Source organism: Bos indicus, chromosome 7 (assembly GCF_029378745.1).
Source record: "Bos indicus isolate NIAB-ARS_2022 breed Sahiwal x Tharparkar chromosome 7, NIAB-ARS_B.indTharparkar_mat_pri_1.0, whole genome shotgun sequence".
Taxonomy (NCBI): Eukaryota; Metazoa; Chordata; class Mammalia; order Artiodactyla; family Bovidae; genus Bos; species Bos indicus.
In genome coordinates, this window is record NC_091766.1 from 22,754,700 (window position 1) to 22,771,187 (window position 16,488).

General features: G+C 36.7%; 1 protein-coding gene across 10 annotated transcripts in view; it reads left to right on the plus strand.

Moving 5' to 3' along the window:
- RAPGEF6 (Rap guanine nucleotide exchange factor 6) overlaps positions 1 to 16,488 on the plus strand; it is a 227,846-nt gene that overhangs the window by 175,984 nt on the left and 35,374 nt on the right. For all 10 annotated transcript variants that reach the window (XM_070792042.1, XM_070792043.1, XM_070792033.1 and 7 more), the window contains 3 exons: positions 826 to 983; positions 9,641 to 9,881; positions 11,983 to 12,366. In XM_070792042.1, coding sequence (XP_070648143.1) covers positions 826 to 983; positions 9,641 to 9,881; positions 11,983 to 12,366 — 783 coding nt within the window. The remainder of the gene's footprint in view (positions 1 to 825; positions 984 to 9,640; positions 9,882 to 11,982; positions 12,367 to 16,488) is intronic.

Sequence of the window (16,488 nt, forward strand, 5' to 3'; positions counted from 1 at the left end):
TCTGCTTTCTGTTTGTCACATACCGCCATTGTCCTTTGCTGCTTTTTTCTGTATCATCTTACTGTTTTCTCTTCTGTGTAATTGGTGGTTGAAGCAGTTCCCAGGTTCCTCATGTGTTTGAAGACCTATCTTACTTTGTCACTTGAGCCTAGTCCCCTTGTTTTCTACAACCTGCCATGTTTTTGTCTTGGATTCAGACCAACTCCATCCTTTGCCTCAAAGGTTGCCAAGCTTTTCTTTCGAAAGGAAGAACCTTACAGCGGTGTGGCTGTGCTGTATGTTGGATACATGTCTTAGTGTCTAATGAAGCTGGCAGATCTCAAGAACTTCCTGTTCAGGTTGATTTTCTCTACCAAAACCAGCAGAAACTAAATACAAAATACAAGCATTTCTGTGTCATGTAGATCCCACCTTTGAAAACACAGGAGTTAATTCCTGTAGAATCTATAGTTGGCCCTACACACCTGTGGTTCCTCACATCTGTGGATTCAGCCAACCAGGGACTGTGTGGTACTGTAGTGTTTACTACCACTGAGAAGTATCCGTGCATAAGTAGACCTGCTTGGTTCATACTTGCATTGTTCAGGGGTCAGCTGTAATAGAATTACCTAGATGTATAAATTAAATTTTATTTGAGTATAATTATTAAAAAAAATTTTAGTGTTGTTTTCAGTATTACACCTGTCCTGTTTTTTTTTAATTGCTATACTATTTTAAAATCACCACTTTGAATTGGTCCTGTTGTGCCTTGTGTACAGAGAACAGAAATGTTTACTATAAAGGCTTCTCAAATATTTTAAAGTGATATGTGGCATTCTTTTGAAGTGATGGAGGCCTGAGCCAGTCACAGGATGACAGCATTGTGGGAACGAGACACTGCAGGCACAGTCTGGCCATCATGCCTATCCCTGGAACACTCTCGTCCAGCAGCCCCGACCTCCTCCAGCCTACCACCAGCATGTTGGATTTTTCTAATCCCTCAGGTAATTGTTGCTTATTTTATACAGCCATATTTGTACTGAGTAGATAAATAGATGGTTGAGCCATGTGTAACAAATACTAGATTTGCTGGCAGCCCTCTTTTTTCACCTCCATATTTTGACTTAATGCAGAAACACTAAAAAGAAGATTATGTCTTTTTCTCTAAACTGGAGTGATGGTACTTTCAGTATGAAAGAGAAGTACGTATCTTTTGGTAACCCTAATCCAAGCAGTGGATGAAAGCAGGGATACTTCTTCTCAATCAAGAAACATGTTAACCAGAGTGTGGAAAGGAATAAAGCAAATTATTTTAATCTAACTTGTCTAACTTACCTTCCTCTGTGATGTACAGAAATGTGTTAACAGTTTTTTAGAAACACTGATTTTTCTCTCCACTACCTGTAATGTTTTCGTTACATCCAATATTGTTAAAGTACTATAGTATCTTTTTCATTGATGTTCAGACTTTCATTGTGGGGCATCAAGTTTATTTTTCTGTATCCACGCTCAGAGGCAGAAATTGTCATTTAACTATGTAACCTAAAATTTCTTTATAAGGATGGAACATTTTGAAGAATTATTTATATATCTACTATTTGAATGGCTTTGAGATGGTTTTCAATAAAAGATGCATACAATTAAAAACTGAGGTATATATTTGATCCAAGGAGAGGAGGGAAAAAAGCACCTCCTCAAAGATGCATATAGTTGGGATCAGCTTCAGTTTTGATGTTAAAGCTCTAACAGCTAGTGGGAAAAGGGAAGAATTCTGTTATTCTTCACCTGTTTCGAGAGATTCCTAGGCCCAGTGATCTGTCTTTGACACATCCTACTCTCTACGTGACTACCAGCATTCTTTCTAAAGCAGCAGTCTCCAGCTTTTTCGACACGGGGGACTGGTTTCCTGGAAGACAGTTTTCCTGTGGAAGGGGGCAGGGACGATTCAAACACATTGCATTTTTGTGCACTTTATTTCTGTTGTTATTACATCAGCTCTACCTCAGAGCATCAGGCATTAGGTTCTGCAGGCTGAGGACCCCTGTTCTGGAATGAAGGTTTTGATGAGCTGTTACTTGATTTAGAAATGTCTAGTGATTTCTATTTGTTCTGGATTCAGTAGTGAGATGGAAAGCACTCCATGTATTTGATCAGAAGTTAATACCAGATATTGTTACCAAGTATAAAGTAAACTGTTTTACATAAAAAGGTAAGAAAGCAAGCACTAAAGTGTCACAGTTAGGAAGCTGCAAAGTGGATTCAGCTTCTGGTGCATGAAGGAAATGCCACCACCAGGGTGAAGGAGTATCGTTTAAGCAATACAGGAGCCACATACCCACACATAAGAAAATAAGGCAGCAGGTCTCTTCCTGTAACCTTGCAGTCTACCTCTGGTGCTCCCTTTTGGCAAGAAAAAAATATGGTTTGCAGAGTCCTAGCCCCATTGTAGCAGGGTAGTTGTAGGTTTGGAGCCTAAACACAGTGACTTAATAACAGTTGGTATCCAGTTTTTACAGCATAATTATAAACCCCTTTTCTAGCCTCCTGTTATACCATTCTCCAAACTGTTACCTCTCTGTCTCTCCTGAGTATGGAACGTACCTTCAGAACTCTCTTTCTGTGCACATATTGTTTGCTACCTCTGGTGTTTTCTCCTTGCATATCCCAGGAAACTTATTATTCCTCAGTGCTGAGCCCAAGTGTTACCTCATCTGGGGATCTCAGGTCCCTCTGATACAGAATCGCTCTCTGCTTTTCTAGCACATTATCATTGTCTGTCTGACGTTGTCATGTGGTAGTATGGGAATTTATTTCTGTGTCTGTGTGCATATGTTCATAGCAGTATTTCTTACACTGCATTCACAAATAAAATTTTAAACACTACCAAAGCACAAACAAAATGTTCATCTGTACTTTCATAAGACAAGTGTTTAGGGATGTATGGTTTATAACTTGATTGACTTACAATTATTGATGTACATTTGTATTTTTGCCACTGGCATATTTAGAAGTGAGGCAGGGTGGGAGGTAAAGAATGGGTAGAAGGGGGAGGAGAGAGAATTTGGGGATTTAGCTAGGGAAACGAAAGAGGTTGGAATTATTAAAATTTAGAAACTGTAAACCCTGAAGTTTACAGTTCTGATCTCTGAAGAGGATATGCTCTTCAAGATTGATTGCATAATTCCCTCTTTGAGAACATGTTGAAAGTGTTGGAATGCCCTTTTACTGTCTGTTCAGAGAAAGTCAGTCTGCAAAGCTCAGTCTGCAGCCTTTGTCCATATCAGCAATATGCATGAACACATATAAGAGGAATTTAACTTAAAATTATATTTTTAAATCTCCAAATGAGCAACTTTATTTAAAGCCTTCTGCAGTGCTGTTTGTATTTATGGTGAATAAAATATTTATTACCAATTAATTCCAAATTCAGCTTGGTGAATCATAAATGACAGCACTGAATTTTAGGTTAGCTGTGTACATCACATATGTATATTGTAGTACACGTGTGACATCAGCCAAGTATGACTAACTTTTATCAGTCTACATCTCAGTTATGTTTTTGCTTCATATTTTAAATTGTTATTAGAAAGTAAGGACAAAGCTACAGAACTGTTTAATACTTCGCTTTTGTTTGTTGACTTTTTTATGGTTTTGCTTTGTTTTTGCTGCCTACAGCTGTTGGTTTGTACTGTAAGTATCCTGAAGACTACGGTATTTTCTTGCTTATGTTTGTGTGTAGTGTTTTAGTATATGGTTAAAAGTCAGATGATACAGAATTGAATGAAGTAGGAAGCAGAACTCCATACACTTCAAAGGTTGCCAGTATAAACTGGCATATATTCTTTTAGCCATTTTCTTTGAATATATATGTCTTTTATACCCATTGAATCAGTGTATACATGCTGTTCTCTAACTTGTAAAAAGTTTCAGAATTTTGGGGTTTAATGTGACATGAGGCCTAAAATAATTCAGAGTGTAGCTAAAAGTATTTGAAAACTGATTTTTTTTTTCTGAGTTTGCATATGGAACTTTTTGCTTACTCTTTTTCCTTTACTAGCACAAACTTTTAATTTGACATCTTTAATATTTAGTAAACTTCATACTCATTTTGCATTGCAAGTCTGAGTTATTTTAACTAATTTTGAATTGTAAAGGAACATATATTACAGTTTTTATTTGCAGAGAAAGGATAAAATATAAAAGTCTCTGCTTTCCAGAATTAACAGTTGTTCATTTGCGTCTGTATCCTTTCAGAAATTTCAGAGCACATAAAATGTATGTACTGTTTCTTTCACCCCAAATGATATAGTTTTTTTTCCACTTAGCCCATTTCACCTAGTAATACACCCTAAATGCCTTTCTGCAGCAGGATGTATTCTGCCACAATATCTTGAACATTCTGTTTAACCAGTTCTGTTTTAGTGGATGTTTGCCTAAACCTCTGGGATTACATATCTTTACATGTTTTAGATTTACATTATTAATATACTTTGAATTTTGTCAAATTTCTTGTTACATAAATATCTATGAAATATTATCTATTTTCTGTCTATCTAAATTCCTCCAGAACTTAAAATATTTGCTTTTTGACCCTTCATAGAATGAGTTTGCCAGTCCTTAATCCATGTCATTATACTCATCACTTGTGTTTGCTTTGTGAACTTTTACCGTATGAATTGTCTTATTTACTTCATCATTATGTCTTTCCTTGAACCACCACCTACTCTCTTGAATATAAGCAAATCTTTGCAAACAGAGACTTTGTCCATCTCATTTGTTACTTTAGCTTCATCATCTGAAACACTGATGATGTAACGGGTATTCCATAAATACTTGTACAGTGATTAACAGTTTAAAGCAGAATGAAGAGACATTCCTTTTTTTTTTGTTTTTCTTGTAATGGTCATCTTAAATACCTAAAAAGTTCTTCTTTCTATTTTTAGTATAATATCAGGGTCAGACATTAAAAATGGAAGAACTTTTTAGGTATTTTAGATGATCTTTAAAAAAACAAAGAGGCAGCAAAAGACTGCCTCTTCATTCTGCTTTAAATTGTTAATCACTATACAAATATTTATGGAGTACCTGTTACGTCATCAGCAGACTACAGTCAATGGGGTTGCAAGAGAGTCAGACACGACTTAGCAACTAAATAACAACAACAGGGTCAAAATATGTGTCTTTATCTCACTTTTTAATTTTACTTAACACTAGAAATTTTGCCTTGGGTTGAAAGTATGGAATATGTGAATTTCAGTTCTTGAATTCATTTACCTATTATGTAAGGTCAGTTTTCATTCCAATCCCAAAGAAAGGCAATGCCAAAGAATGCTCAAACTACCACACAATTGCACTCATCTCACACGCTAGTAAAGTAATGCTCAAAATTCTCCAAGCCAGGCTTCAGCAGTATGTGAACCGTGAACTTACTGATGTTCAAGCTGGTTTTAGAAAAGGCAGAGGAACCAGAGATCAAGTTGCGAACATGCGCTGGATCATCAAAAAAGCAAGAGAGTTCCAGAAAAACATCTATTTCTGCTTTATTGACTATGCCAAAGCCTTTGACTCTGTGGATCACAATAAACTGTGGAAAATTCTGAAAGAGATGGACATACCAGACCACCTGACCTGCCTTTTGAGAAACCTGTATGCAGGTCAGGAAGCAACAGTTAGAACTGGACATGGAAAACAAACTGGTTCCAAGTAGGAAAAGGAGTACGTCAGGGCTGTATATTGGCACCCTGCTTATTTAACTTATATGCAGAGTACATCATGAGAAACGCTGGACTGGAAGAAGCACAAGCTGGAATCCAGATTGCTGGGAGAAATATCAATAAATAACCTCAGATATGCAGATGACACCACCCTTATGGCAGAAAGTGAAGAGGAACTAAAAAGCCTCTTGATAAAGGTGAAAGAGGAGAGTGAAAAAGTTGGCTTCAAGCTCAACATTCAGAAAATGAACCAGGTTCAATGCACGATACTGGATGCTTGGGGCTAGTGCACTGGGACAACCCAGAGGGATGGTATGGGGAGGGAGGAGGGTTCAGGCTGGGGAACACATGTATACCTGTGGTGGATTCATTTTGATATTTGGCAAAACTAATACAATTACGTAAAGTTTAAAAATAAAATTAAAAAAAAACAAAAGAAAATGAAGATCATGGCATCTGGCCATCACTTCATGGGAAATAGATGGGCAAACAGTGGAAACAGTGTCAGACTTTATTTTTTTGGGCTCCAAAATCACTGCAGATGGTGATTGCAGCCATGAAATTAAAAGACGCTTACTCTTTGGAAGAAAAGTTATGACCAACTTAGACAGCATATTCAAAAGCAGAGACATTACTTTGCCAACAAAGGTCCGTTTAGTCAAGGCTATGGTTTTTCCAGTGGTCATGTATGGATGTGAGAGTTGGACTGTGAAGATAGCTGAGTGCCGAAGAATTGATGCTTTTGAACTGTGGTGTTGGAGAAGACTCTTGAGAGTCCCTTGGACTGCAAGGAGATCCATCCAGTCCATTCTAGAGGAGATCAGTCCTGGGTGTTCTTTGGAAGGAATGATGCTAAAGCTGAAACTCCAGTACTTTGGCCACCTCATGCAAAGAGTTGACTCATTGGAAAAGACTCTGATGCTGGGAGGGATTGGGGGCAGGAGGAGAAGGGGACAACAGAGGATGAGATGGCTGGATGGCATCACCGACTCAATGGACGTGAGTTTGAGTGAACTCCGGGAGATGGTGAGGGACAGGGAGGCCTGCCGTGCTGCAATTCATGGGATCGCAAACAGTCGGACGTGACTGAGCAACTGAACTGAACTGAACTGATTATGTAAGAATTTTAATATGGAATATTAATTATAAGACTAATAAATGCTGTACTTCTCCAAGATTCTTGTTAAATGTCTGTTTTTCTTACAGGATTATACTTTTATGTGTATTTTAGCTTCATACCTAAAATTTGAAATGATTAGATCATTTTTGTTTTTGATTCAACTTTATTCTAACTTCATATTCATCATTTAACTAATCATTTAATGTGTGAGTGTCTGCCATGTTTCAAATATTATGTTTAGCATTAATTACAGTGTCCTCCCACTAATACTTTTGTGAAGAAAATATATGTATTATACAGGTAACAGTTCTAAAATGGAAAGAGAGATTTACCCCAACACTGATACCAGTGTGGAGATATTTTTTCCTCTAATGTGTCTCAAATTTTCAAATTTGGTTTTCAAAATGGGCATTTATTATCTTGGCAAATTCACCAGGATTTGGGTTATGTAATATCCTTTGGGTAATTCCATTTGCAGATCTGTTCTAGAGCTATCCATTTATAATGCCTGATTCCTTCTTATATGACTATATGACAGTTTGTCCTTTGCATGTGAAACAAATGGTTTTAACAGTGTGAATATAAGAGAATGTAACAGAATACAGTGTTTGGAAGGATGCACAGGGTTCCTTCCCTGACATCGTACATAGTATATTAGCAGCAAGAGAAGAAATGTGTACAAATTGCCAATCTGTCTGTTTGAATAAATTTCTCTGAAGAAATTAGTAAAAAGAATCAGAGCATCTCCCCATTCCCTCATGGTCAGCCAGCTCGGCTGGCAGATGCTCAACCCCCAAAAACCTAGTAAACAAATCTACCTCTAAGCCCTGGACGACTGAGACCTATTTTTGTGAAGAGGATAGGAACAATACAGATAATAGTAGTAGTTGTTTGACACCTTTTATTGGGTTAAAAGGGATAATGAAACTCTTGTCCAGTATCTTTCTTTTGGAAAACTGAAATTTCCAACTTCCTGCATTTTCTAGCCCAGAATAGAGAAGCATATCGTTAGCATGCCATAAGAGCCTACCTTATGCCTGTAGACTTAGAAACCTAATGTCAGCAACATCTGAGGGACTGACTCATTTTCAGAGATGTATGAACAGAAGGCAAAGAGGTGTTTGGTGAATCAGATCTTTGCATACCTCAAAAAAAGGCAGTTTGGCGCATATATCTTACAAAAGGGGCCTGAATAGATGAAGCATTGTGCTTCCAGTTTGACAGTAAACCCAGAACAGTCAACATTTGTCGGCTAAGAATACTTTTCCTGGAATTGTATTCACATGTATTCAGTTGACTATTCCAATACTGAGAGTCAGTCTTTGTCTTTTTGTGTTGTAGACTCACTGATAACTTTATTCTGTGAAATTATTTCTTCCCACATCTGTTTCATTACTTTTCTCTTTCATTTAGCTAGAATTATGCCTCGGGTGGTTTTGAGACAAATTTGTAATTTTTCTTTTCTCTTAGATTTACAATGTATACAATGCTAAGAAGGTAATGCTACACAAACGTATACAGTGACTTGAGCCACCAAAATATCCCTAGCTCACCCCCATTACACACATGATAGAAATATCCACAACAATACATTTTTCCTAATTAAAAATGGAAGAAATTTTTATAATTTATTATCATGAGGAAACATTTAGCAGTTGTTTGTGTTGTAAAATCACTTTTCAGTTAAATTTAATTACATTAAAAATTAGCCCACTGTCATCATATGGGCTAATTGTTCAGAAAGCTTTGTTCAGGAAGCTTTAGCCAATGCCATATGAATAGAAAAAGCAATAAGGTAGAGTAGGAGGGGGGAATATCATTATTTACATGTATGTATTACATGAACATTTATTTTAAAGTAGGATTAATCTACTAATAGCAAACATCACAAACACTGAGATTTAACCACATGAATATTTTAAATTTTCCTGTGCTGAAATATATAAATATAAAATCTGAAAAGACATTGGCCACTTTATAGTAGATTGTATTGGCACCTAGTATAATTCAGTAGGAAAAAGCATAAAGAATAACAAAAAATATTTTTAAAAAGGAATAATGTTTTATTAAACCAGTGAGTTTCACCATGAACTAAAGAAGTGAAATACAAAATAATGACACATTTTTGGAGGAAGAAATGCAGAGGGCTTTCAAAATGGGGGAAAAAAATTCATAAACAGTTTTGATAAGAATGTGACTAAAATTGCTGTCTTTGTACCCTAGGATGATAAAACATTATAATGTTCTGAGAACAGTTCAGAAGTATATTTCCAAAACCCTAACCATATGCATGCCCTCTAACTCAACATTTCTCTTTGGTTTGGATTATCCCTGAGGAAATAAATCAGATTGACTACAAAGGTTTATCTTCAGGGAGAGTTTGAGATGGAGGGAAATTATTTATCATAATTTACTTATGATAAAGGAACGTGATATGCAAGCTGACTGTCTATGATTCAGGATTTGGTTCATTTCCGATTATAAAATACAGATTGTGGAGTCCTATGCCTCCATAAAAAATTTTGTTGAAGAATATTTAATGACTTAAAATGTTTATAAAAATGAAAATTTCATGGCTTTCAAATCATATGCGTAGTATGGCTTTATTTTCTTTTTCTTGGTGTTTTTCTGTGAACATATACTAGTATTTTGTCACCAGAAAAGATACATTGATTTATTAATAAGTGCAGCTATGATTTCTTTTAACATCCTTGAAAGAGAAATATATATTTAACTGTTTAGAGAGATCATTGTCTTCTAAATTATTGTTTGAAGAGTTTGAGTCAGTTTCTGTAAAATAACAGAATACTGTTTTGTATTTATACAGATATTCCTGATCAAGTTATAAGAGTTTTCAAAGCAGATCAGCAAAGTTGCTACATTATCATCAGTAAAGACACTACAGCTAAAGAAGTTGTCTGTCAAGCTATTCATGAATTTGGTTTGACTGGTGCATCTGACACATACTCTCTCTGTGAAGTTTCTGTTACTCCTGAGGGTGTTATAAAACAGAGAAGACTTCCAGACCAATTCTCCAAATTAGCTGATAGAATTCAGCTCAATGGAAGGTGAATGTGCTTATTAATGAATGTACTGATTTCTGCATGTGTTTTTGAAGATTCCATGTTAAAAGACATAATGTTAAATAGGAACATCATGTTTTAGGGCCACTGAGTTCTCTCTAAAATTAACATAGTATTTTTCTTTTTTTAGCCTTCTGTTGTCTCCATAATTATGTAAATGGAATCTTAAGAGTGTTAGCACTCGTAAGTGCTACCCAGAAGTGGGAGAAAGGATAAAAATATTTTAGCCCTCCTGCTAAAATAAAGCCTTTGAACCAGTGGTATAGTCCAACTCCTGTTTTTTACAGAGGGAGACGATACATATCTCTATTATATGTATCTGAGTATATATATGTATGTTAATTTATACTATTTGCTTTTTAAATGATCAGTATGTACTTTGGGGAAAAGAAGCCATATTTACCTAATTCTTCTAAGTACTTTTCCTTTTATGATATATTAAAACTCTAAAAGTGTTTTAAATGTGCTCTGAAAATTATTTGATCAACTAGAAGATAGTTTCAGTAGCATTTGTTTTTTAGTGATTTTTTTTCTGGCAATAATACAATCTTTTTAGCAAACCCAGATTCATATGTGGAATGAGATCCTTAGAAACCTTAAAATGACTATCCATCATGGTTGCTGTTAAGAGAGAATAGGTTAACTCTGCTTTTGCTGACTGTATGTAGTGGTTAAGGGCATGGATCCTGGAGCAAGACTGCCCAGATTCAAATCCCTGGTCTGGCTATGTGATCTTGAGCAAGTTATTTAGTACCTCTGTGCCTGAATTTTCTCATCATAAAATGGGATGAAAGTAATAGAACCAACCTCAGAGGAATGTTAAGAGAATTCAGTTAATAAACCTAACATAATTAGATCTAATTTTATTATCTACAGTATGAGTTTCAACTCATTATTTATGGTAATCTCTTAGGCATGTGAATAGTTTAAAGGCAGAAGAAAAATAAATATAGTTCCTTGACAATATAAAATAGATGGACACAAACTCAGGCTTAGATCAAGCTATATATTATTAATAGAAAAGACTGAAGTAAAAACCACTTGTGATACAAAATGTAACCTCTTCTGCAGCAACAGTCTTGTAGAAGATATTTTCTAATTATGAATTCTTTACTTGCCTCTGAGCTTTTAAGTGTCATAAAATTGTTCATCTAAAAAGATGAAAGGCAAATGAAGATCTTTTTTGTGGCTACTGATCAATGCCATTTGCTGGAATGAAGTTTTGGATTTATCAAGGGAGAAATCAGTAATGGAAGTTTCTGTTCTGTATGGGTTTCATTCTTTGCTTTTCTTGAAAATTTCAAGTTAAGAAGAAAGTGAGTACAGCAACACCTTCCAAATAGAACTGTAGACAGTCTTGATTCAGGAGTTTACTCATGCTGTCCATGAACAAGTATTTTGTATAGTACCTATTATGTGTCCTGCATCCTTATAGAGCCCTCATTAAAGCTTTGGTTCTCAAGAGTATACACATGATTGTTCACACAACATGTGAATAATTTCTTAAAATCATTAAGTTTTACAGTATAATCAACGTTACTTTTACACTTTAAATTCATAGATGTTAAATGGTAGAATAAGAGAACAACTTCTTCAAAGTCTTCTCATTTAAAATGTTAATTTTCCATTTTATCTTTAAATGAATATTCTGCTGACATTTCTGACAAAGGTTTTTTTTTACCTCTTTAATTTATATTTATTTATTATTATTATTATTTTTTACTTTACAATATTGTATTGGTTTTGCCATACATCAACATGTATCCACCACAGGTGTACACGTGCTCCCCATCCTGAACCCCCCTCCCACCTCCCTCCCTATACCATCCCTCTGGGTCATCCCAGTGCACCAGCCCCAAGCTTCCTGTATCCTACATCGAACCTGGACTGGTGATTCGTTTCTTATATAATATTATACATGTTTTAATGCCATTCTCCCAAATCATCCCCACCCCTGTCTGTGACAAAAAGTTATTAATAGTATAATGATTTTTTTTTTTTATAGTGATGTTTTGACAACAGTGATAAAGAGGAAAAGTGCTCTTATAAATGTGAAATCACTTATAAAAGCCATTTTTCCTTTTAGGTATTATTTGAAAAATAACATGGAAACAGAAACCCTATGTTCAGATGAAGATGCTCAAGAACTAGTTAAGGAAAGCCAGCTGTCCATGCTACAACTAAGTACTATTGAGGTGGCCACTCAGCTGTCAATGAGGGACTTTGATTTATTTCGTAATATTGAGCCTACTGAATATATTGATGACCTTTTTAAGTTAGAGTCCAAAACAGGAAATACTCACTTGAAAGAATTTGAAGACATTGTAAACCAAGAGACATTCTGGGTTGCATCAGAGATTTTAACTGAATCAAATCAGCTCAAACGAATGAAGATTATTAAACATTTTATTAAAATTGCACTTCATTGTCGAGAATGTAAGAACTTCAATTCCATGTTTGCAATAATAAGGTAAGTTTGTACAAATATTTCTGTATGATTTTGTCATGATACTGAACTTGAAGCTGGTTTTCTTCTTAGGTATTAAATGAGCAGGAGAAGAAAAGTTCAATGAATATATTTTTATATAAATGTTGTTAGATTGAACATATTTTCCATTTTGGTGATACTGTTTTTTTCTCTTTTTGTTTCTTCCATCTTTCAGTCACTTAAACATTTTTTTGTTAAGTAGAGGTGGTTCCCTGCCCAGTTTTCTTCATTTCTCCCCCATGAGGGATTATACCTTCTTGGATATATGCCTGATACCTGGTCTTTATCATCAGACTTCTGTACTGTGCATCAGGCAGTACCTGATTCACTGTGATTTGACATTGAAAAATCAATGCACTACAAATTGGTGATATTAATGCAGTAATTTAAAACTGCTATTTTGAAGTGACCACAGCAGCAACAAATAATGCAACCATTTGGTGACCTCTTCCTGTTTCTCACAGACTATATGAGGTATCATTGAATGTGTTGCCACTCAGACAAGCTGGGACATTAGAATTGTGAAAATCCTTCAAAGTTTATAAACCCAGGAAGTGTTGGTGGTTACATGAGCTTCTGGGAACCTTCCTCCTTCTCTTCACTTATGAGAATCTCGGTGTACATACTTTATTTTCAGACCCTCATCCAGCACAATGCTGATCACAGAAGGATTCCTCCTAAAACAAGTCTAATTTTAAAGGTGGAGGGTAGTAGTAATGTGGTCCTTTTAAAGGTCATGTACTTGTATATGGTAGCATAATAACTACCGTAACTAATTCCATCTGTGCACACTCTCCCAAAAATTAATTATGATTTCTTTCTAGTACTCACAAGAGATAAAATTAAAATCTTTATAGCAACTTCTAAATCATAAATCTGTCATAGTAATAGCAAACTCCTTTATGAAATTTAACCATTGGATGCAATAGAACTAGACATTGTGGAAGAAGTGTTGAATAGAGATTAACAGAGTGGCCTTTAGAATCAGGCGCATCTGTATTTGAATCTTACCTCTTCCTTGTGGTAGCAAGAGAAAACTGAAGACCAGTTTCTCATTTGTGGAATTCAGGACTTACACCAACTACCTCACAGTTTTTAACAGCTGAGTCTAAAACAAGGGAACACAGATGCCATTGATAGACAATTAGAAGGCTAGAAATTGAAACTGTTTGTATAGGAAACATGGAGTAAAGAATCTGAGCGTTACCAGCTCAGTTTTGGAGTACTCCATTAAAAAAACAAACAACCCCCGCCCCTCAAAAAACCTGATTGACTCCAGAAGAGATCTCTGTGTAGAGTGTCCAAAGAATATGGTAAAAAAACATATCTTAGAGGCCATCCTCAAGGTGAGGGTAAAGAAGCAAATCCAACCAAAGAACTAGAGTACTAATACAAGAGATAGTAGACAGCATAGTTATGATAGTGTCGTTAAAATCAAGGAAGTAGAATGAGAGAGAACGGTGGAGAGCAGCCCCAAGATGGGTACAAAAAAGGTCAGACATTTGGTTAGGAAGCTTTGTTTTGGTTAGGTTGGTTTTGTTATGAAGAACATTTTATTTACATTTTTGACAGTTCATGTAACGTTGATACTGCTAAGTCGCTTCAGTCATGTCCGACTCTATGCGACCCCACAGACGGCAGCCCACCAGGCTCCCCCGTCCTTGGGATTCTCCAGGCAAGAACACTGGAGTGGGTTGCCATTTCCTTCTCCAATGCATGAAAGTGAAAAGTGAAAGGGAAGTCGCTCAGATCGCAAAGTCGCTTGGTGATCCCATGGACTGCAGCCTACCAGGCTCCTCCATCCATGGGATTTTCCAGGCAAGAGTACTGGAGTGGGGTGCCAACGTTAATTGCTTAGTATTCCTACATTTTATATCACAATGCATTACAAAATATAAAGGACATATTAACTTTACAGCTGAGATGAAATGGGTGAATCAGTCACCTATGACTGGAATTTATAGCATATTTTATTTATTTGAGTTCTCGTTTTCCTAAGTCTAGCCAAAGAATTGTCAGTTTTATTATTTCTGATAACTTTCTTAGTTTCATTGATATTTTCTATTGTTTTTTTCTGGTCTCTTCTTTATTTCTACTTGGATTTTTGTTATTTTTCAAATGGGCTGTTTCTCCTTTTTCTCGTTACATATGTTAAGTAATTTATTTGAGAAATTTGTCATTATCAGTTTAGGTCCTGGAACTGCTCTTGAAGTATCCCCCAAATTTTGGTATGTTGTATATCCATTTTCCTTTATTTAGAAGTACTTTTTAATTTCCCCTTTGATTTCTCTGACCCATTGTTTGTTCAAGGGAGTGCTGTTTAATTTCCATATATTTGTAGATGTTTTATTTTTCCTCTTGCTGTTAATAACTAGTTTCACAAATTGTGGTCAGAAAAGATAGCTGGTATGATTTCAGTCTTCTTAAATTTGCTGAGACTTGTTTTTGGCTTACATGACCTAACCTGAAAGATGTTCTGTGTATGCTCGAGAAGAATGTGTGTTCTGCTGGTATTGAATGGAATACCCTTTATGTATCTGTTGTTTAGTCACTCAGTCATGTCCAGCTGTTTGTGACCCCATGGACTGCAGCACGCCAGGCTTTCCTGTCCTTGACTATCTCCCGGAGTTTGCTCAAACTCATGGCCATTGAGTCAGTGATGCCACCCAGTCATCTCCTCCTCTGTCGAGCTCTTGGCCTCTTGCCTTCAGTCTTCGCAGCGGGCTTCCCCTGGCTGCAGCCTGCGGGGGCTGCACTTTGTTGCCGTGTGTAGGCTTCTCATTGTGCTGGTTGCTCTTGTTCCGGAGCATAGGCTCTGGGCACGGAGGCGTCAGAGTTGCAGCACACAGGCTCGGTAGTTGGAGCCCATGGGCCTAGGGCGAGCAGATTTAAGTGGCTGAGGCTCACCACTCTGGAGCGTGGTGGGCTCAGTAGTTGTGGCGCTGAGGCCCAGCCACTGTGCAGCATGTGGAATCCTCTCAGACCAGGCATCAAATCCAAGTCCCCGCCATTGGCAGGTGGATTCTTACCCACTGCACTACTGGGGGGGTCTTAGAGTAACTATTGATATGTAAGCACTTACTCCTGCCATCTTATTGTTTCCTGGATGTTCTGTAAGTCCCTTCTTTCTTTTTTACTCTTATTTTTTACTCTGTTGCTTTGTTCCTTTGTGAATTGATACTTTTCCTGGTAGTATGCTCTGATTTTCTTTTCTTCACCTTTTGTGAATCCACTATGGGTTTTTGCTTTGTGGTTAGTTACCATGACACTTACATGAAACCTCTTAGAGATGTAACAGTCTATTTGACACTGATAAAATTCCAGTCACATACAACTCTCAGTTCAGTTCAGTTCAGTTCAGTCGTTCAGTCGTGTTCAACTCTTTGCGACCCCATGAATCGCAGCACGCCAGGCCTCCCTGTCCATCACCAACTCCTGGAGTTCACCCAGACTCACGTCCATCGAGTCAGTGATGCCATCCAGCCATCTCATCCTCTGTCGTCCCCTTCTCCTCCTGCCCCCCCAAACCCTCCCAGCATCAGAGCCTTTTCCGTTGAGTCAACTCTTCGCATGAGGTGGCCAAAGTACTGGAGTTTCAGCTTTAGCATCATTCCTTCCAAAGAAATCCCAGGGCTGATCTCCTTCAGAATGGACTGGTTGGATCTCCTTGCAGTCCAAGGGACTCTCAAGAGTCTGCCCCCTCTTTTATGTTTTCAGTGTCACAATTTGCCTTTTTATGTAGTGTATTCACTCGCAAATTGTAATAGCAAGTGTTTTTTATATTCTCGTCATTTAACCTTTATTCTCTAGTTTAGTGGTTAATATACCATCATATTTCATTGTTGAGAGTATTTTTTAGCTTAACTCTATACTTAATGTTCATCAGAGCGTTGTATATTTTCATATGTTTTAACATTATTTGTGTCATTTCATTTTAAGAACTTCTTTTAGCATTTCTTATAAGGCAGATCTAGTAATTATGAACTTCTCAGCTCTTGATTTCCAGGGAAAGTCTACTTCTCTAGGATAACTTTGCCAGATAGAGTACTCTTGACTGGTAATTTTTTCCTTTCTGCACTTTGAATGTATTAGTCCACTCTCTCC